This window comes from Coffea arabica, chromosome 5c (assembly GCF_036785885.1).
Source record: "Coffea arabica cultivar ET-39 chromosome 5c, Coffea Arabica ET-39 HiFi, whole genome shotgun sequence".
Taxonomy (NCBI): domain Eukaryota; kingdom Viridiplantae; phylum Streptophyta; class Magnoliopsida; order Gentianales; family Rubiaceae; genus Coffea; species Coffea arabica.
Window position 1 is genome coordinate 40899732 of NC_092319.1, and position 20917 is coordinate 40920648.

The 20917-nt window shown below is 34.4% G+C and overlaps 3 protein-coding genes across 3 annotated transcripts; 1 reads left to right on the plus strand and 2 right to left on the minus strand.

The window, feature by feature from the left end:
• Positions 1-1141: 1141 nt before the first annotated feature.
• Positions 1142-2215, minus strand: LOC140007351 (probable O-methyltransferase 3). The gene is made up of 2 exons (XM_072050087.1): positions 2012-2215; positions 1142-1273 (listed from the first exon to the last, which is right to left on the minus strand). Exons 1-2 carry the CDS (start codon positions 2213-2215, stop codon positions 1142-1144), a joined length of 336 nt encoding a protein of 111 aa, XP_071906188.1.
• A 2642-nt stretch (positions 2216-4857) lies between these two features.
• On the plus strand, positions 4858-8075 carry LOC113688473 (uncharacterized). Its single transcript, XM_027206292.2, has 6 exons — positions 4858-5151; positions 5246-5275; positions 5354-5433; positions 5922-5953; positions 7001-7297; positions 7391-8075. Exons 1-6 carry the CDS (start codon positions 4989-4991, stop codon positions 7722-7724), a joined length of 936 nt encoding a protein of 311 aa, XP_027062093.2. The 5' UTR covers positions 4858-4988; the 3' UTR covers positions 7725-8075.
• Positions 8076-13610: 5535 nt separating this feature from the next.
• Positions 13611-15783, minus strand: LOC113688878 (uncharacterized). The gene has a single exon (XM_027206690.2). The coding sequence runs from the start codon at positions 15750-15752 to the stop codon at positions 13611-13613; it is 2142 nt and encodes a 713-aa protein (XP_027062491.2). The 5' UTR covers positions 15753-15783.
• Positions 15784-20917: the final 5134 nt, after the last annotated feature.

The following is a 20917-nucleotide window of genomic DNA, read 5'->3' on the forward strand; positions in this document are numbered from 1 at the left end:
TCGGCCACCACCACCCTTTCTTATTCTCTTTCTTTCTTGCCTTTCTTGACCACTAATTTCGGTCAAGGCTGCTACAATTTAAGAAGATATTATGTACAAAAGTCAACAAACTTGTTGGGTAAGAAAAATGGTGGTCAAGCGGTGCGTTCAATCGGTAATGCGCGGGACCCGCCGGTTCGCGCCGTTTTCTTAAAAACTCACGTACTATGGTTTTTACTTCCCATTCACTAACCTTATATCATTGCTACTAGTCACATATTATTTCTCACTTAAAAGTCACTTTTAATCATCAAATTGATCCTTAGCCAGTACCGAAAATTCATCCGGCGGAAAAATCGAAAAACCCTAATTTTGCTCAAAACGTGAAACCAAAGCGTAAAACCTTATTTTTCTAGGTTTACTTACTCTTAGTGTGAAATAATAAGGTAGGGGGCTTTGATAAATAATAATTTTCAAATAAAAGTCATTTTTGGGGAAAAATGTAGGAAATTTGCGGGTCCTCACAGTATTAGTATTTGAACAAGTTATAATTCATCATGAATTACTTGTATAATTCATAACGGAGACAAAAGTAATATGTATGAGACCTACATAGGGCTGCAAACGAACCGAACCGAGTCGAGTTTTGACTTTATCGAGTCGAGCCTTGACTTAATTTCATCAAACTCGAACTCGAACTCGAGCTCGACGAGTTGGTAATTTTCAAGGTCAAGCTCGAAAAAAATAAAAAATAATTATTTTATTTTTAAAAAAATAAATAAAATAATATTTTTTCTTAATAAATAATAAAATATTAAGAATATTTATGTAATTTTACTATTAAAAATAATATATATATATATATATATATATACTCGAGCTCGCGATCCGAGTTTAATGTTTTGAGCTCGAGCTCGCACTCGACCAGCTCGACCTCGAGCTCGATATTGATCGAGCTTAACTTAAGCTCGAATCGAGCGGCTCGCGAGCAGCTCGATTCGTTTGCACCTCTAGACCTACATAAAGAATAATTGACTATTATAATCTATTAGCATGTATGTACGCAAATGGTACTACACCGTTTAGGAATGGTTATTGTAACAATTTTTGGGTGGTTGATTAGAATTGCACCTTAGTAGTCATAGTACAAATTATCCTCAGTTTAAGGATAAACTTCAATGAGACACCATATACCCAACACTGGAAATATCTTGTAGCTACTGAAATCAGCATCCGAGAAGAGTGTTGCCCATTCTTTCTCAGTTCTTTCTTTGGCACCGTATAAAACCAACATCTGCATATCGAAGCTCATTTGAGTTTCAATTGCCTCATTATCTTCTATTTGGCTTTTCCGTTATGATATCTATGATGATCACCTTCCCCCCCGTCGTCTCTCCCTTCTGCAGTTTTTGAGAATCCTCACACAGTCTTCATCACTCCAGTCATGGAGAGTCCGCTTTTTGCCGATAAAATCACAGAGTAAAGGTTATATATAGTGCTCCATCTTTGTTCCACTTCTTTTTGCAGGTATTAATCTATCATCTCGAGACAAACATGAGGACACGCTAACTCAACTCACAAAACTAGCTAGATGTTGAAACGATTATTTCTGTTTCTTGAAATGATCCCAGACCATATTATTATGTCAAAATTCCTGCACTGTTCCTTGATGATTCAAATGGTATTTAAGGGAAGGATGTTTGAAAATAACTTAAAAGTTTCCTTGAGTAGGATTGCATTACCATGAGGTACCATCTCCAGCAACAAAGTCCAAGTTCTGAGATCCCTCTTGGTTGGCAACCACATGGGGGAGATCACACACAACACATTTCTTTTTTTTTTTTTTGACAACAGGCATTTAACAGGGAAAAGCTAAACTACATTCAGGGCACACCAAAGAGAGTCTCACTCAACCTAAGGGGTACTCACAGAACTTCACCGTCCAGGCAATTGCTGACTGTAGGGCAGTTCTGAGGACCATAAGTCTTGCTACTCACCCATACTAAGTTTCGATGTTAGGAAAATTTTGGACAATTGCTCTACCATCTTTGCCTGTGCCACCCCCAACATCCACTAATGATTCCAAGCCCTCAAACACCAATCTGGATTGGGTCATCAGCACCTCCATGGTTAAATTAGAATCACTAGCCATGGCTTCATTAAAGATTTTCCCAAACTCAGGTTCTCCGGCAGCATAACCCCAGAAGTGCAGTTTCAAATGGAGAAGCATCATCATTCTTGAACCACTCAGCCAAGAAATTCCAGGGCTTCACTAACATAGGATGACTTGTTAGAAAGATAAGTGGCCTTACACTGAAATGCTCATCTTTGGAAACAAAGAAGACGCCCTGCAGTCGCGAGCACAAACCCTTGATTTTGTTGAGCAAAGAAGCCAGAATTTACTAAGAATCGCATTACGGGATAAATATGGTGAGATTTAGAAGGGTTGATTGGAAGTCAAGAGATCAGCTCAGATAGTGTGATGGGCTTCCCATGTTGATTGATGACTTCTGGGATTCCCAACTCAACTGCACATTTTTTAGAGATGCAGACTTCCTGTAGTTGACCATTTGATTCCATGCATGAGTTTGAGCTTCAAGAAGCTCACCAAGGCTCTCAACATTTTCCATTCCTACAACTTTTCAAATATTCAATGGTTTTAGCTGCTTAATTGCTTTAGAGTTGGACAAATATGATTTCCATCTTTATAGTAGAAGAATAAGAAAAATCAAAAGACATGTAGCGGATCAGGAATCTAAGATTCTGGCTAGCGTACATCAAGCTGCAATATTTGTCCCAATTAGACTAAGTAAGTAATAAATTCGAATTAACAATTCGAACCCAATATTAATTAGAAGAGAAAGGGACATAAAAAAATTAACAAATAATTATTTTTAATGATTATTACTTGTTCAACCCCTTGCTATATATATATGCCTACATACGTATATAAGCTACAATGAACCCAAAAAATCTTGAAAGAAACTATTTTTTCATTAAAGACCAGCAATTCATAATTGTGGGGTCAATATTTATGGTTTACAGCTTAGCAATTACTTCACAAATCACTAGTTTTACAAATCTTGCATTCTCGTATTTTTAACATTTTTCCTAATTACTTATATTTTTCTACAAAATTAATATCTGAAATCCCTCTTAACGTGTGTTAATCAAACAGCAAATTTAAATAACCCACAAATAATGGTATAAATACGGATATAAATCAAACCAAACACACAACGGTCTGACCTCAAGCTTCTGATCCTGATCCGGGTCTCAACCTTGTTTCAATTGGATGACATGTCATTGTTTTTGGATTGTTTCATATTTTTCAGACAAAACCAATCCGCAGCCCCAAATTATTTTCCAGTTAAGTTGAAGTCAAAGTACAGCAATTTGCTTCTTATAGCATCAGCGACCTATGAAATAATCATTTTTTTAAAAAAAAAAAAAATTGAATTGACTAGTTACAGTAACCATTTTGTTTTCAACAACTTGACTATTTCTTTAAATCGATTGCCTACGTACTTGAGAATTTTCCTTGCTTTACCATTGGCTATTTTTGATTCATTTTTTGCATTGATAAAACTCTTTAACTTCTCAAGGAAAGTGGAAAGATGCTAAAATATGACTGTACAGTTTTTGGACATCATCTTGTAAGATGACCAACCTTTGAATGCAAATATCGAGATGTTTGAATTAAGCTATTCCCTCGTCCCACTTACATAGTTCTGTTTTCCTTTTTCGTCTGTCCCAAATTATGCCTCACTTTACGATTGAAGAATATAGTTGTCTTTTAATTTCTTTAAAATATCCTTATTTAATGTAAGTTGTTATTACTATAAACTATTTTATTTAATATAGATTGTTAGTATTAAATATAACCTATCCCATTTAATGCATTTAAAATTTTCAAAACATATTTAATGTAAGGGTATTTTAGAAAAATAACAATCTAAATTTGTTTTTCCAACAAAGTTAACTAATTTTTCTTAAACTGTGTGAAAAAAATAAGACTATCAAAATAGGACAGAGGGAGTATTTCATAGTCATGCGAAGTTCGTCGAATAACAAATGATGCAGAACATCTTGAGACCAAGACAATCCGTTCTCTCTCTTCCCACCCATTCTCTTTGCTTTCTCTTTACTCTCAATTTTCTCTTCACCATTCTTCCTCCATACGAAAGAGATCCTCTTCCTTTGTTTTTATTTTATGTTTAATAAAGTTTCTCATAAGATATCTTAGCGAGAGTTTGTCTCTCCTAATATTTACTAATGAGAGTTTTCTTTTTTTTTTTTTAACTATTTTAGTCAGAGTTTTGTTTAATGCATCAAATTTAATACTTAATAATTCAATAATTTAATGGATTCAAATTTCATTTCAGATATCAGATTTAATATCAAACGCATCCTAAGTATCCCATACTTTGGTCCTTGTGCCCTGTCTATTTGAATAACTGTGTACACGAACTAAATTTGCCTGAAACACACGTATATCACATGCATTAAAATTTAAATGGGAAGTTTTGCACATGCATCTAAGTCCACTCGAGAAATTTTATCACAATTCGAATTTTTGGCCAGCTTAGTTTTGAGTATTTGATCAATAAAAATATTGTAAATAAGATTGTGGAATCCACTAATTCAACATTAAACACATACGAGTGCATAGTGCATTTGTTTGATATGATAGTAATTTAATCACCGTTCGTTCTTCAATTGGCTCAGTTGGACCTCTTCTTTTAGAATAGATTAGAGTAGAAGTAGAACAGATGTTCAGAAAACAAAAACTCTAAATAAGATGGGATCTTTTTCAAAAATAAATAAGATGAGATAAAAATTGGCCTTGAACCCAGTTCCTCTAGAATAGCCTACAAATTGGCCTTAAACCCTGTTCCCCCTAAAATAGCCTTAAACCCTTAACTCGCCAACCAAAACACAAAATCTACTCTCCTTGTTCATTTGCTCAACAAGATAAACTATTCCTCTGTTCTTTTCATAATTCCAAAATGTTTGGCAGAATTAAGCATGCTATTCCCTCACTTTCCCATTTTCTATCGGCAAGATCAAAACCAAAATCTCCTCTTTCCTTCTCTAGTTACTCGTACCCAAGGGAGATGTCTACTCAGGTCTTCCCCTCTAATCCGGGTTCAAATGAGACAAGAATTGAAGGCAAGAAACAATTTTTATTTCTTTAATTGAAAGAATGATTTATTTCTGTTGTGGGCTTCAGAAATAGATGTTGATTAATTTTCCCTTCTTCTAGGAAACATGCCAACAGGAATGAGCAGGCCGGGTAAGGAATTCTGAAAATTTTTACTGCATTAGATTTTCTCTGAATTTTAGAAACTGATAATCGTTTATCAATTGTTAGGTACAAATGTACAGCATAATAAGAGCCTAGGATCTGAAACAGCTGAAACCCCTGAATCTAAAGTCATTCAAGTGGTGAAGGTAAATCGTACTATTGGCTGTCCTGGAGAAATTTTGTATTTTTTATTGGTTAATTTTTTTTTTCTGGCCTTGGGTGTTGTTGTAAAGTAGAAGGTGCTGTCGTAAAGTAGAGCAATTCTGCAGCTAAGCTTGAAATTTTGCTAAGCAAGCATTCCAATAATTTATGGGACAATTCGATGCTAAGGCGTCTTGATTGCACGAGTTCATTGTAGTCATACAATGAGGACAGTTCAGCATAGAATCTGTGCACTGTACGCCTCATGGTTCCAGTTATTTTGCCTTTTTGCTGTTGTAGAGATGATTGACTTATCTTGCACCCTTTTAAATTTTCTCTTGCTTTTGCTTGTGAATACAATGCCTTTGTGAGCAAACTAGTGTCTCACATGATTAGCTGTAATTCCTTGTCCTTGTAATGTTAAGGACATAGCTATTGTTACACAGCCTCTGTAAAATGTTCCCTTATAGCTTTTCTTTGTCATTATTTATAGGAGAAATGGTTGTGGGATAAGCCTCCAGCAGGGTAAGTCTATTCTTATTTAGTTCTTGGTGATGTACTAATTTCTATACATATGTCTAATGTGGCTATCCATCCCTGTCTTGGAATACTAAATTTCAGAACCCAGAGACCATGAGTTATTTGATAACCATGTCTGGCCAACGGCTGGCATTACAGTACATGTGGTGAATATATTTATCATCACCCTATGTCCTTTAAATGACTATTTCACTTGATTAAAAAAAAGAGTAGTAGCTTGAAATTTTACAAGAATGCTGGTTTTGCATCACGTTTGCCAAGGTATTGTGATATGGTTGCTTAGGGAATGATCTGACAATCTTGCATGCTTACAACATACTCAAAGATCTTTAAAATTGCTTGTCGAAAGGCATACTATTCTTTAGGTCTCTGACCTCTTCTTCTTGGAAGATTGGAACACCTCTACCATATATGCTGAGGTACTTTATCAATTAAGCAGTGCTGCTGTAAGCTGGATATCTGTTATCGCATATGAATCACTGGAAACCTAATGTTATACTAGTAGTATTTTTTACTCCAAAAGAAGTTTTTTGATATTTATCAGTTTCCCTTTTTTCCTTTTGGGGCTGTCCGTATACTATTATCAGGTACTGTTGAACTTAGTATCACATAGTTATTTCTAAATATTTTTGGAGATGAAGAAGACCTTAAGTAGAGGAACTTTCGAGGCAAAAGCACTTTTCAGTGTAGTTTAGCAGCTTCGATTTCAGTTTGTGTTTCTGCACCTTAAACACTTGAAATCTGATATTATTTAGATGTTATGGTGGCTTTTAATTCTTTGACCTAGATTTCATTGAGCCATGCTTGGCATGTCTTGATTTAAAGAATCCATGACATGATGGAATATCGCCGACTGCATTAAGCCTAGAAGCGAGATGTGTCTAATGAAAATCCAATCAAATGAGATCCAAATGTAAATGGCAGTTAAAAGTTTGCTCAATTCCAGAATTCAAGTTGGTTTTGTTACTGGTGCTTTCTATGGATTCTATAATAAGAATCTGCTTTGACCTTTGATATGCTGTTGCGATACAGGTTCTATAAGGTTAATGTAATTATCACAAGAATGGGAGATCGTTTTATAGTAGCATGTATCATCAGGGACGAGAATGGAATGCTAGTGGAGCCTCTTGGTCACATTGTGGAGTTTCCTTATAAAGAAGAAAATGCTTGTCTGGTTGCATTCCAAGCTATGCAAGCAGGAGTGGCCTACTTCTTAAAGCGTGTACCAGGGAAGACAAAATTAATTGTTGAATGTGACAATAGGAATGCTGTTAGTATGTACGAGGAACCCAGGCCAGCAATCCCAGTCAAATTCAGAGAAACTTACTGGTACTGTTTTTGTACCAATATGGATTTTGGCTGCCTGTTTTTGCATTTGGAGATTCATACTTTTTCTGTTTATTTTGTAACTTAACTCTGCAGGAGAATAGCGGACCTATCAGATCAACTTGAAGAACTCAAAGCCCACTGGGTGCCTCAGGAAGTCAATCAATTAGCTGCTGTCTATTTGTCTCAAACAAAGAATGGACTAGAGATGGACCAAATCATCCATGATGAGAACTGGAAGACGATTTACGAGTCCAACATGAAAGGTGAGGCTGTGGAAACAAAAACGAAGTTTGTGTATCCTGGTCCTGAGTGGGACATGAAAAAGTCTATCCAGAAAATGCGGGAGAAGTATGCTAAGTTGGAGGCAAATGCCAAAGATCCTGAGCGGAAAGCTAAATATTCACAACACTATGCACCTTCAACTTGATAAAGACAACTTTTCATTAGAGGTATAGAGAGGATGAGGAGAGTTGTCAAAAGACTCCTGGTTGAAACAGTTTCTGTGATGGTGTGTAAATTCTTGAGAGACTGGTTGCGAATGATTGATATAGCTCTAATAATGGTTATTGGCATTTTCTTGTGGTGTGTCTGCCATTGATTACAATGAGGAAGCACACTCATTAAGAGGCATGGAACAAGAAAAGATCAAGCACACTTGTACAGATCATGCAGCAATGGCTAGCCTGTAATTTGCTTACTATCTACTTTGACGAGAGAATTGTGGACTAGTAAACCGACCTTTTATATATCATGTAGCAGTAGCATGATGTTAAAGTTACTTACCACTTTATGGTTTTTTCTTTGCCTTAGCAGTAGCATATGATGAATTATCAAAAAAAAACGCAAGAGCAGCAGCATGATGTTAAAAAAAGTAGTCACTTTGTGATTTGTCTGTTTCACATGTTTGATGAATCCTAAAGAATTACGACAGCCCATGATTGCCAATACTTTATTTTTTTTTTCCAAAAAAAAAAAAAAATTCATACTCATACTTTAAAATAATGGGTACCAATAACTTCCATATTTCTTTTGTTTTTGTTTATCAATCTTTTTTTTTTAAAAAAATACGCACACATATAGGGTGTGCCTTCTCCACTAGTTGAATTGGTTGCTTAGGAGTCAATGTTTAATTGGTCAATTAGGTGATCACCAAATATATATGGTTTCTTTGAGTTATTTGTGGTTTTCTTGATCAATATATATTGATTTAGGGTGGATTTATTTTTGCAAAAAAAAAAAAAAAAAGCAAATGAGATAATGGATTGCAAAACAGGTTTTCAAATTCTTTGCAGACTTTTTCAAATCCTTTAATTGTGATGGAGGGTAAAAAAAGAAAAAAAGAGGACTAAATTGAATAAAAATTAAAGTTAAAGAACTAAATTGACCAAATAAAAGTTGAGGGACTGAATCATCAATTTTTCATCCATTCAAATTCTCCCGCGTACTTTTCAACTACTACCCCCACAGTCTCCTTATTCCCCTTTGGCCTTTTCTTATTCTTTTCCGCCGGATTTTGATCCGGTGAAGACCCACAAATGAAGGTCAAGACGATGCTGCCGATGACTATCCAGTGGAACCGCTGCGGTAGTTTCATCTACAAAGATACGAAATCGAATTCTTGAAAAGAAGATTCAAAAATTCAGGTTTTACATCAAGTGCAACATTTGTTCGTCTGACAATACATTCAAGACTGATCCCAAGGACAGCGATTACGTTGTTGACTTTGGTGCAAAGCAGTATTTCGAGCCATGGCAGACGGAGGAGGAGATTGAAGAGATGGGTGGTGCGCTTAAGGAGTTGGAGAAAAAAGGCAAACGAGAATTGCACGTTCTTGCTGATTTGGAAGAACTTAAAGTCGGTAAAATCGAGACAAGCAGCAGTAGGTTTGGATGCTCTGATTTTTTGTGTCCGGCATCAGGCTGATGAGGAGGAGAAGAGAAAGAAGTTGTATGAGGATGATGATGAAGATGAAGCACTTATTAGGTCTGTGTTCAGGGGAGGAGGATTAAGAGATCAAGAAGCCTATGGTTTTGTGAGAAGGTGAGGAGAAGGCATGATGAAACCAATGCTACATTGGCAAAAGCCTGTGAAGGTAAATCATCCATCACCAAGCCCTGTACTGTGAGAATTTCTATTCTGAAGAAGCCGCTTTTGGATTCTAATGCAAACAAAGCGAGAAAAAGGGGAGAAACCAATCAGGAGGTTGAACAAAATTTGGCTGTTACTAACAATAGTTTGCACTCAATTTTCCAGTATGAAAGCTATGAAGATTGTTAGAGTTGGAAGTTTTTCTATTCTTTTGTAAGAAAGAATTGCATGACATGCCAATTTAAAGAGCAACTGATTTTTTTTTTCTTTCTCTCATTTTGCTATTATCATTTACAATTTGTTATTTTAGCAACTTTGATACAAAAATATATATATATATTGATCTCTACCCTGTTCTTGGGGATTTTTACTCAATTCTGCTTCTGCTGTTCTATATTTACCAGCAGAATCCATTGCATGTATTTACTTGAAGAATTCATCGCAGGACTCAGTTCATTAAGTTAGAAACTATTCATTTTCTTACTTTTTTTAACTGTTTATACGGTAGATGTACTTAGGACTCAAAGTTCAATTCGAAATACAAAGTAACCTAATTCCTAAAGAATGGGAGAAATACTTTTGGATTTCAAAACTATTTTATCCTTGTGAATTTGTGAGTTAAACACGTTAATATGGAAGCTTTCTGGATCAGAATTTTGGAATGTATAGCATTTTAGCACCAGTCTAAGTACCAGCATGTTCTTTGGATTCAATGTTGGAAACCTCTTCCATCCTGAATCTGAACTAAACGAAATAGGGCTGAAATTAAAAGTTCCAATGTTTTATCTTGCTCATCAGCATTCTGCTTCATTATAGAATCACGAGGAGCCCCTTTCAACTCACTCAAACTAGCATAAACATTAGCAAGAACAACTGGTGCCAGAGCAATTTTAGTGCCTCCAGCTAGATAGACTGCAATAGGTTTAACATTTTTCTGTACAGTTGCATCAGTAGATGTGTTGCAAAACACAAAACTAGACAGCCATAGTGCAAGAAATGCTCCGTGCAGTTTTTGTACATTTCTCACTTCCACCATCCATGAATTTAGTCAACCAAAGACTGTGTGAGGCCTTCTTAGATTACTTCTTGTCCAACTCGACTCTCGCTAAAAATGGTTTCTTTTCTACCTCTGCACATTCATTGGTGTCAGCAGGCCTAAAACCAGGAGCAGAATAACAACCCAAGATTATCATATCTTCCAAATTCCAATCCAACTGTAGCTTCTTCCCAAGGAGATATTAAATGTATTTGCCTCAGGACACCATTTCTCCCCAAACCTAAAAATCAGGTCTTCATTTGGGGATCCCGGGTCGGTGGAATTCATTGCAGCATCAAAAATTCCAGCTTTTCTCCCTACTGAATGGTGCAAAGAATTCATGTGATCAGCCCATCTTTTCCAATCTTTTTGCAGGTTTCCCATCCACCAAAGTTCGCTTTAAGATTTGATTTCTTGAAAATGTCAACAAAGTTGGATTCAGGTCCTGCAAAACGGATGTTTGGGGGAAGATCAAGAACTGGCCCGTCGATTGAGGCTACTGAAGGGAGTCAGGAAATGGGCTATTCAAACATTCTTCCCCGGTTGGAGATACCATCTATTCATTCCGTTCTACCATAAGCTTATCAACTAAAACCTTTTCCATTGCAGAGAATTTCAGTGTATGTAGACTCCAACTATAGAGTGGTGTTATTGAGTGCTCTACGGTTTGATGTTGCATTTGTCTCAAATGTGGACCAAAGATAAAGAGATTTTGATATAGCACCTCAATATATTTCATTATTCTTTTTGAATGCTGAATATTTAACCACACAAATTGCACACTCTGATTTTTATTAATTTCTTTGATTGTATAAAAGATCTAGCCAAAAATAATTTTTTTTTATAGAGGATTGGAAATATATTTTACCACATGCACTATTTTTGAGCCATTGCATTTGTATGTAAACATAAAAAATGAGAGATGCACGCACGTTGCACGCACTAATTTTTACTAGTCATTATCATTATAGTTTTGGCAATAGGGAGTACTGTAAGAATGTAAACATATTTTGATCTTAGTTTTGTTATACCTAAATTACCCTCACGTCTTTTAATTGGAGCTATTGCATTTCAATCATGACAATAATAAGAAAAATAAAAAGCTTCAATAAATTACATCTCAAAAATGTTAGTAATTAAAATTAAAAACTGTCCATTTACAACTATATTCACCAATCATTTCCCTCATCTCCAATTATTGTATGTGTTAAAATTATCTCCAACTATTATATTGTTATGTGTGATAATTAACATTAACTACTATATTTTATATGCATATTGGTTAGAAGAAAATCACAATTAATAAGAGGACAAAAGGTTTTCAACAATTAATGACAAAACAAAAAGTTAAATTGATTATTAAATTCACTATATTATGTCATATTGATTAAGAAAACTCCCAAAAAAAAGTTATCGATAATTTCTAAAAATATATGACGTAAAAGTTTTACAAATATTGAAATTGATAAAAATTTGTTGTATCCAAATTAAAACGTTTTAGTATATATTTTGCTTAGGTTTTGTTGCATGCATTGATTTGACACAACATAGAAAATTTCCTCTAGTTATTATCACAACCCAAGTAACATATGCAATGACTTAGTTTAAATACAATAATATTCCATTTTCAAAATTTTTGTAATTGTAATATGCACAATAAACTTTTAATTTCTTTGTATATAATAAATGTTTTGTACAACTAACAATTGCTTAATTTTATTTAGGGTTAATCACATTTACCTCCCTTGAAATTTATCCAATACTAAATAAATCTTATGCTTTGGCCAAATAACCAATACCCCCCTCATAGTACTTTTGGGGCTCTAGAACTTTTCCTTTGTTACTGTCACTATAAGCATTAATGGTTGATAATGGCAAGGGCCTTATTGATAAACGTTTAGATGGTCAAAGGGGTTGATGTCATTTGACTTAACCACATGGTTTGTTTGGTAATATGGACAAAGCTCAAGGGAGGTAAATGTAATTAACCTTCATTTTATAGTTTATATTATGCCTATAATCTAAGTTCTGTACAAAAATTTAGTATATTAAAAGTTTTATGTTTTGGAAAAATATCTTCACATGCTTTGCACATGAGTTATTACTAGTTTCTTTAAATGTATAAGGATCCGTTTAGGGTTGCAGCAGTTTATTAAAAAGTATTTCCCTAATAGAGCTTTTAAAAATATTGTTTGGAGATATAGTTCAATAAGTACTTATTGTATTGAATAAGTTGTAATTTGAAATTTTTAAAAGTGTTTATCTCTTTATTTGGTTCATAATATAGGAAAAAATGCTTAAATTTGATGTTTTTTTTTTTAAATCACAAAAGTTATTCTAAGAGCTCCAAATTTGAGCTTTTGCTTAAAGTGTTTTTAACACCAATATCTTTACTTCTAATTTTATGGAATGATGTTCATCAAATACTTTAAAAGTACTTTTAGCACCTAGAAGTGTTTTTTTTCTTTTTTTTTTTTTTTTTTATCAAAAACACCGCAACCCTAAACGAGTCTGAAAGACTTTGGTGATACAAAAAGTTAGAAGTTAGCCATCCGCTGGTTTCTAATGTATTTTCTGTTTCTTTTTTCAGATAACCATATTAAATCAGTGGACTCTCTGATTTATGTAATGTTTGTGGACAATTAATCTTGACACTTTCTTGTGTACTGAAATCTTATTATACAAATTAAATGCATATTACCATTTTCCAGAGAAATTCAAATATGCTACTCAAGGATGATGACAAAGCTTAATGAAAATTATCCGTATAGAATTTTAGTTGGTCACTCAGTGAAATGCTCAAATTAATAAAAAATATTAGGGCGCTTAATGAAGTTGAATGCTGACTATTAGGGAGGTTTAGCAGTTGTATGATTTGCTAAGTTGAAAACTGTTCTTGAACTGATCATTTTTTGGTATCATACAGATCAGAATTACATAGAAGAGTGAATGTGAAAAATACAAGTTTACAAATAATGCCTTTTCTACTTAAAATGAGGATGCTTACATCTGAAATAATTGCATTCAGATTCCATGAGTTCATTTTTGAAAGATTTGCTTCTGGTGTAAAGTCTAAAAATTGGTTGACAAAATATATTGGTTCTCCATAAGTGCACAAGTCAGGTAAAGCCCTATCTGATTAAGTCAAAAAGATGAAATATACCTAATTGAAACTAGCAATCATGTTGATTACAACATTGGTTTTCCACCCAACTGACAAACATCTCCAATCCTGCTACCATGCGGCTTGTTACCTTCTTCACTTCCAATTCTATTCATGTAAGCTTGCATGTTTGCTAATATTAGTGAGCTAAATTTGAAAGTGCAACTGCTGTGACTTCCATTTCCATGGATGCTCATGTCATGTGCATGTCCTGTGTTACCTGGATTTCCTGTGTAAATGTTCCTTCCCACTGGTTGCCAAGAGGGTTGTAGACTTCCTGAATTTCCATTTGCTGCAGCTGCTGATGAAGATTTTCCTTGAATTTGAGAACCTGAAGAAATCTTCAATTCATCAACAGCAGCACAATAGCTGCTTGCACAATTATTGCACCATTTCAGCACCCGTCCTGGAACTTGATTTTGTTCCGACAAGCTGTTCAATTCCGGATGAAAGGCAGGGGGAAGATTTAAGTTAAAAACTTCTTGTTTGTACTGCTTGGTAGAAGTTTCTGTCCGCACAAACGGACTGTGGTTATTTTTGGGAGGAAATCCAGGAGGAACATCAGCATCATTGCCTTCTGTTTTGATCTGCTTCTGGGGAAAATTTTGTATCCTCACAATTGGAGGGTGGTTTCCTTTGCGCAAATGCAAAGGTGAAACATCAGAGTCATTGCTTTCCAGCTTAATTTGTGCTTCGATAGAAGCTCTTTCTTTTGCAACAATAGTATTACCACGGTATCCAGTGCCTCCCAATCCAGTTTGTCTTGAAATCAGAAGATTTCTTCTTTGTTGTATCCTCGAACTCCTCTGTCCTCGTGAGACACCTTGAAAAGAATCTGTTGGAACCAACACAGATTTGCTCCACCATTGCTGATATTGTATGCTCAAATCTGATTCAAATAGCCTAGCCGGAACATACAAGCTTGCACCATGATTTAAAGGTTTGCTGTAATTAATCCAGGCTACTTCAAGGATTTCAATCGAACGAGGAACCAAACCTGGAATATCTTGATCTAATCCAAACTGCATTGCTACGCGATGTGGCTGGTAAGGCTCTTCACAATCAATCCCAACAAGCACACAAGCTCTCAAGCACCGAGCAAAGGACTCCAATGCCTCATCCAGGCATCTACCAATATCTACCCATTGCTCTGTCTCTCTATAGAATTCAGGAAATTTCCACTGATCCACTGCCAAAGTATAAGGTCTCCACAAGAAAATGTCTCCAGAGGAATCAATGATAGGCCTTACATTTCCAATAGCAGACCTCTTCATATCATGCCATCGAGCTGCTCTTGGATCACCGAAGCTGAGGAAATTTGGCTCTGGGCGAAACATCAGGAACCTCTCCCAGGCCCAAAGCTGAACTAATTGCAAAGGTGCCCAAAGGCCAAGTGCCAAAAAGCTACCTTCACCGGATTCATCCTCTAGACTGCATGAAACAGCCATTGATTCTTTCAACAAGCTCAAATCCCTGTATATCGACGCAAGAACAGCTGGTGCAAGTGCAATTTTCACGCCTCTAGAAAGATGTACTGCAATTGGCAAGACATGTTCTCCAATTTGATCAAATTCATTCCCAGGGAAAACAAACCTCGACAGCCAGAGGGAAAGAAAAGCTTCATGCTCATGTCTATTTACAGACTTCATGAAGAAATTCAACCATTGAAGATGGCTATGTCTTTTCATCCTGACAAAGTTGGCAAGCACTTTTTTCAAACTCCTTTCGATCTCAACCAATTCTTTTTCTTCCATAGGCAATAGGACAGGGCCACCCAAAACAGAAAAACCACCAAGAATCATCACATCTTCTAGAGTTATAGTAGCTTCACCCCAAGGGAAAACAAAAGTATTGGTCTCAGAGCACCATCTCTCTGCTAACCCAAAAATCAAGTCTTTATTTCTATGAAACCTGTACTTTGAGCACATAATAGCCTCAAAGATTCCAGCTTTTTTCCATAAAGATTGGTGCTTGGACTGCATTCGATCAACCCATTTTTCCCACTTCTTTTGTGGGTCTCTCCAGCCATTGAATTCCACATGCAGAAGCCACCATGGTTTAGGTGAAAGATAAGGAAGCTTCAAGTTTGAAGCTTTATTGCAGGGTACAGCAGGCTTCAAGAAATGGGCTGTCCTCTTTTGTAGGAATCCACCGCTGGCTGAAGCCATGATTTCCTCTCTTTCTTCCACAATGTCATCTTCTAATGGATGATCTTCCATTTCCAAAGAGACAGAAAGTTTTCGAGTCATTCAACTGAGCACTGAAAATTTGTTAAAAGACTGGGTTTTTCTTTCCCTTAGTGGCAACTAGCAATAAGGAGATAGAGAAAAGGACTATTTCGTTACAGGTTTTGTCACTCACTAGTCACTACTCATGAGGAAGAAGAGGACCTCGTAAAAGACTTCATTGTCCTTTTGTTCTGGTAGTAGGATCACTTTTCTATGTAAGAACAAATTCCATTTTGTGCAATTGTGTTACAAACAAGAGACAATATACACATCATTGGTTTTTTCTTTATGAATTTTTATTCTTAGATAGATATAGATGGTTGAATGATAGATTATCTATGAAACAATTTTTTTACTTCTATATAATGACAAAAATTACAATGAGTCTTGGCAATAGGAAATGTAAGAACGTAAATATTTAGTTTTGTTATGCCCAAGTCACCCTCATGTCTTCTAATTAGTGTTATTGCATGCTTTTTAATTAGAGTTATTGCATTTCAATCTTGACACTAATAAGAAAAATGAAAAGTTTCAATAAATTACATCTCAAAAATGCTGGTAATTAAAATTAAAAACTGCCCATTTACAACTATATTCACAATCATTTCCCTCATCTCCAATTATTGTATGTGTTAAAATCATCTCCAACTATTATATTGTTATGCATGATAATTAAAGTTAACTATATTATATATATATTGGTTAGAAGAAAATCACAATTAATAACTAATATATATAAATAATATAATTAATATTATCAATTATACTAATAATTATACATGTCTACTAATAGAAATTATTAATTAGTTATGCTAAATTTACCGAACATTTATACTAAATTCCTAATTACACTTAACACAGTAACACTTTTTTCTTAAAAAACACAATAATGACTTGGTGATTGTATTTGTCTAAAAAATGAGAACTTAACTACTTTAGTTGTATTTGTCTCATCGTGTTGGATTGTATTCAAATAACTTTTATTTGATTGTTTTTATGGATTTCAATTGTGAAATTATAGTGGATAATAACTTTGTAATATATTAGTATTTAAGTGCTTGATTTTTGGATAAAATTTGGCTGCAATGCAATTATAGGACAGATTTTTTTTTGAGCCCCTACGAGGGAAGTAGGGCGGGGGCTGGGTCGACGGGGATTAGTAGACAGCGGGACTCCTCCCCTTCCCCACCCTACCCCGTTGCCATTCCTAGTTGAAACTAACTGCTAAAATTTGAATTACAATTTGTTAAATACTAAATATATGTAATAATTTCTACTCAATATAATTCTTGCGACACCTAACCAGCGTGCATCTCCAGTTCACTTTTAAAAGTATCCATTAGAACTTTTGCTTCGTATCCTACTATAATTTAGTAAAATCAATGTCTGAATTAATTTTTGCCAAATAATTTTGCTGAGTTTTTTCATTTGTGAATAAAGGCCATAGATGGGATTTTTTTTTGTCTGCCATAGATGGGATTTTCATTAAACAGAAATTTTCCATGTATTTAATACTCACTTGGAGGTGACCCTAAACAGTTTAACACCTGTTTGCAGAGCTCATGACATGCATGTGACTTGAAATTCTTGAAAAATTACTAGAAGGTTTTTTATTTTTACACTTTAATAAATAACAAAGACTAAACAAATTTCCATTGGTTGTTTTAGTGAGTTTGTTACATTTTCTTTGCTATACAATCTCCTTTATACTTTTATTGTCCTGGTTCTTTGCATAGAAACCACCTAGATGTTTCTTTCTTTCTGTTATTTTTAACATACATTTGTCTTTAAATGGAAGTCAATTCTACTAGTATAGGTCTTAATCTAAACAATGATAAATGTTTTCTAAAGGAAAAAAAAAAAAAAAAGAGAGAAGAAAGCAAGAAAACAAAATCTAAAGAAAATTTCAATGTTTTATTTTTCAGTCAAAAAAGTGAGCAACTGCTTGTATTTCTCATTGATGGCACCAGTTCAGATTCTTGGATTAAGTATTGTCTCACTTGTACTCTATTGGCATTTCTAATTGCATTTTAAAGTTTTCACTTTTCTTTGAGAGAGTACATTTTCATGTATAGCATCTAATTTGTCCTTGTAGCTTGAGGGCAGAGCAAAAAGATTAAATTCTACCTCCCATTTTAGATAAATTGTTGTACTCTTAATTTTCATGTACAGCAATCAACTGATGGCTACTCTCATAGAAGACATCCAGTTCATAAGTAATTTGTTTCCAAAGTGTTCTTTCTCTTTTGCTAATTCAGGGAAAGTAGGTAGTATTAAATTGAGCTTGCATGCTCTAAATATCTTTTTAGATGAAGAATGGGTAAACCCCAATCTTAGGTGTTAGGCACCAATGATTTTTTGTAGGACGGTTGTCCTTTTGATTGGATCTTTGTCCAAATACTGTAAAGTTTACAGTGATATATAAAGCTAACGTTTCGACAAAAAAAAAAGAGATATAACAAAAAAAAACACTTTTATTTAAAGCTGTGGAGTAGCCTACTCAAAATTTTCAATTTTTGTAACCAAAAAATTAATCTATTTGAAGGAAAGAAAATTTGATTACTATATACACTCTATATTTCTTATTTATTCATTTGTTGCTAGTGTACATCTAATAAATGAACTAACGCTTGAATAGTATGTAGGACATGGAACATGTGCCAACTTTGATATAAATATCGTATTGAGTTTGCCAATTCCATTTCCAACTATCTTTTTTTTTTTTTTGTGTTTTTCATTGATCCATTTGTCATTTTGAGGTATAAATCAAATCTTTTCTCCAAGTGTAAATGGATAAGAAATGAAAAAGAGAAAAAAAGTGCTAGTCAGTCAAATATTTTACTTTTTGTCTAAAAACTATCATCTAAAAGAATTGCAATCTTAACAACCATAGTAGATCTACCAGAAATTAACAAAACATCTAGTGAGTCATTATCTCAATATTTCATGAAATACAACTACATTCAAAGATCTTACCAAAATAATGATAAAAAAAAAAAGATTCACCAATTTGCAACCTTCTGAATAATGACCCTTTCTGGACCCCCTCATCCACATTGGTATAGTGAAATCATCCAGGTCAAAAACAGCAGCAATTGAGCTTTATAGTCATATTCTTTTTCCCAAGTTGCTTATTAATTTTTCTGATTTTGACCTCCATTTTTGCAGCTTTGCTTTGCCACTTTTGAACTTCCTCTTGCGATGATTCATTGCCGTCTTGTAGTCTATCCGCTTTCCGTAGAAGGGTGGGTGTGACTTGGCTTAAAACGCTTCCAAATTGCTTCATCACATCAATCCATGAATGTATGATGAGAAAAATTTTAAAGTGTTTGGTAAACATCATTCATGCATTTGTGTTTTTAAAACCAAACACGAAATTCGATCATTTGATCATAAATTATAATCTGAATAAAGAGATAAGTATATTTCAAAAATTCAAAATCACATATTATTGAAAACAATAAGCATCTATACAAGTTCGTGACAGGGAAAAACACCTCGAGAGAGTCCATTAAAAAGCCCAATATGTAAGTTAGAAACTCAACTCTGACCCAAAAACTTAAATCATTAGGTTTCTGGTCATTACTTACATACTAATCGCTCTTTCTCTATCTCTTGAACCAATATAGGACTAACCCTTTACTAATGAACCTAACAATTTGCATCCAAACACATACTTAAACACTTAATAAGTGCTTTAATTAGAAACTCTATTACGTGAAGTATTTTTCAATAAACCATGACAATCTTAAGCAAGCACTAAATGAATTTTTGAATCTTTATGCACTCGGCCATGAACACACTTGACGTATCTATACAATGGGTTCTTATCAGCCCATAAAGTCATGAAAATGCGCCACACTCGGTTGTGAAACTAAGTGGTTCCACTCGACTTGTAAATAGAATCAAGTGAAATCTTTGTATGTTCAAATAAAATTTTCTTGTTAGTCCTAGATCAACTACTCATGATCGATAGAAAGTTTTCCGTTTATTACACATGTTGGTATGGAAATTTTGCATTGTATAGCACCAATTAGAGTACCAAAACCACCCAAAAAAAAAAAAAAAACAAGGTAAATGATAACAATTGTGTTCTGGCGCTCCACATCTGCAATTTTTTGTGTGAAACAACAATGTAACCCTTTGGTTTTCTTTGCTCGATCATCCAAGGACAGACACGGCACTGCTGCTGACTTTCCTCAAATGATATGTAGCCCACCATCTTCTCCATTACAGGACCATCAAACAAATGGAAACTAAAAAGTCCATTTAAAATTGCTATTTTCTGAAATTTTTGTAGAAAAATATATTGTGTGAAGTATGTGAAATAAAAAAAAAGTGATTAGAAAATATACTTATGGAGAATATAAAAATTGTTTAAAAAAAATCCAATCTAAACAAACGTTAAAATTTTTTTTGGGAAATATGTTTCCTAAAAATGTTCCTTTCCCACTCCTCATTCCCAATTCCTTAATTGAGTTTGTGCTGGTCCTTCAACCACGAGATCCTATTCACCAATATTTGTTATTTTCCACTTGAATAAAGTTCACATTTGGGTAGACTCAATTTTCAAAAACTTAATGATCTAAATTGTATCACACCATCTCTCCAAATGGTCCAAATTTTTAAACACCGGATCTACCCAAGTTTTGACCCTATAATAAAGTATCACCTTCGTCCATTCAAGCACAACTCCTGGGCCGTATCCTGGACCTATGGGTAAAAAACACGGGGATTGTGCAAATAGATGGTGATATTTCAGGAGCAAAATTTGATTCTGTTTTTCTATATATTCTTAAACTGCTAATTGCGATTTCCTTTTGTTCTACTTTATTATTAGTATTTTTTAAAGAACTTTATTAAATTATTTGCATTATGCATTTCATAAAATGTTTTTCACTTTCTTTAGTCTTGGGTGCTTCTCACAAATGAATTGGCTGGAGAAGAGGCCCTGTTTTAGTTGAGAATTGCGAGTTGTTAGATGAGATTGAAAGGCCGAATTATAATGATTTTTGGGGGCATTTTTTGTCTCAAAAAAAAAAAAGAAAAAAATGAGGCTTTTGTGGTAATGTGGAGCGCATTTATCACTGGCAAAAAAAAAAGGC

What these genes read in the sequence shown, in the direction of transcription:
- LOC140007351 (XM_072050087.1), bottom strand. Translation starts at nt 2,215, where the DNA reads ATGATGATGCTTCTCCATTTGAAACTGCACTTCTGGGGTTATGCTGCC. An exon ending in GCAAAGATGGTAGAGCAATT is followed by an intron (nt 1,274 to 2,011) that starts GTCCAAAATTTT and finishes TTCGATATGCAG; the next exon opens with ATGTTGGTTTTATACGGTGC.
- LOC113688473 (XM_027206292.2), top strand. Translation starts at nt 4,989, where the DNA reads ATGTTTGGCAGAATTAAGCATGCTATTCCCTCACTTTCCCATTTTCTA. An exon ending in AAATGAGACAAGAATTGAAG is followed by an intron (nt 5,152 to 5,245) that starts GCAAGAAACAAT and finishes CCCTTCTTCTAG; the next exon opens with GAAACATGCCAACAGGAATG. An exon ending in AAATTCAGAGAAACTTACTG is followed by an intron (nt 7,298 to 7,390) that starts GTACTGTTTTTG and finishes TTAACTCTGCAG; the next exon opens with GAGAATAGCGGACCTATCAG.
- LOC113688878 (XM_027206690.2), bottom strand. Translation starts at nt 15,752, where the DNA reads ATGGCTTCAGCCAGCGGTGGATTCCTACAAAAGAGGACAGCCCATTTC.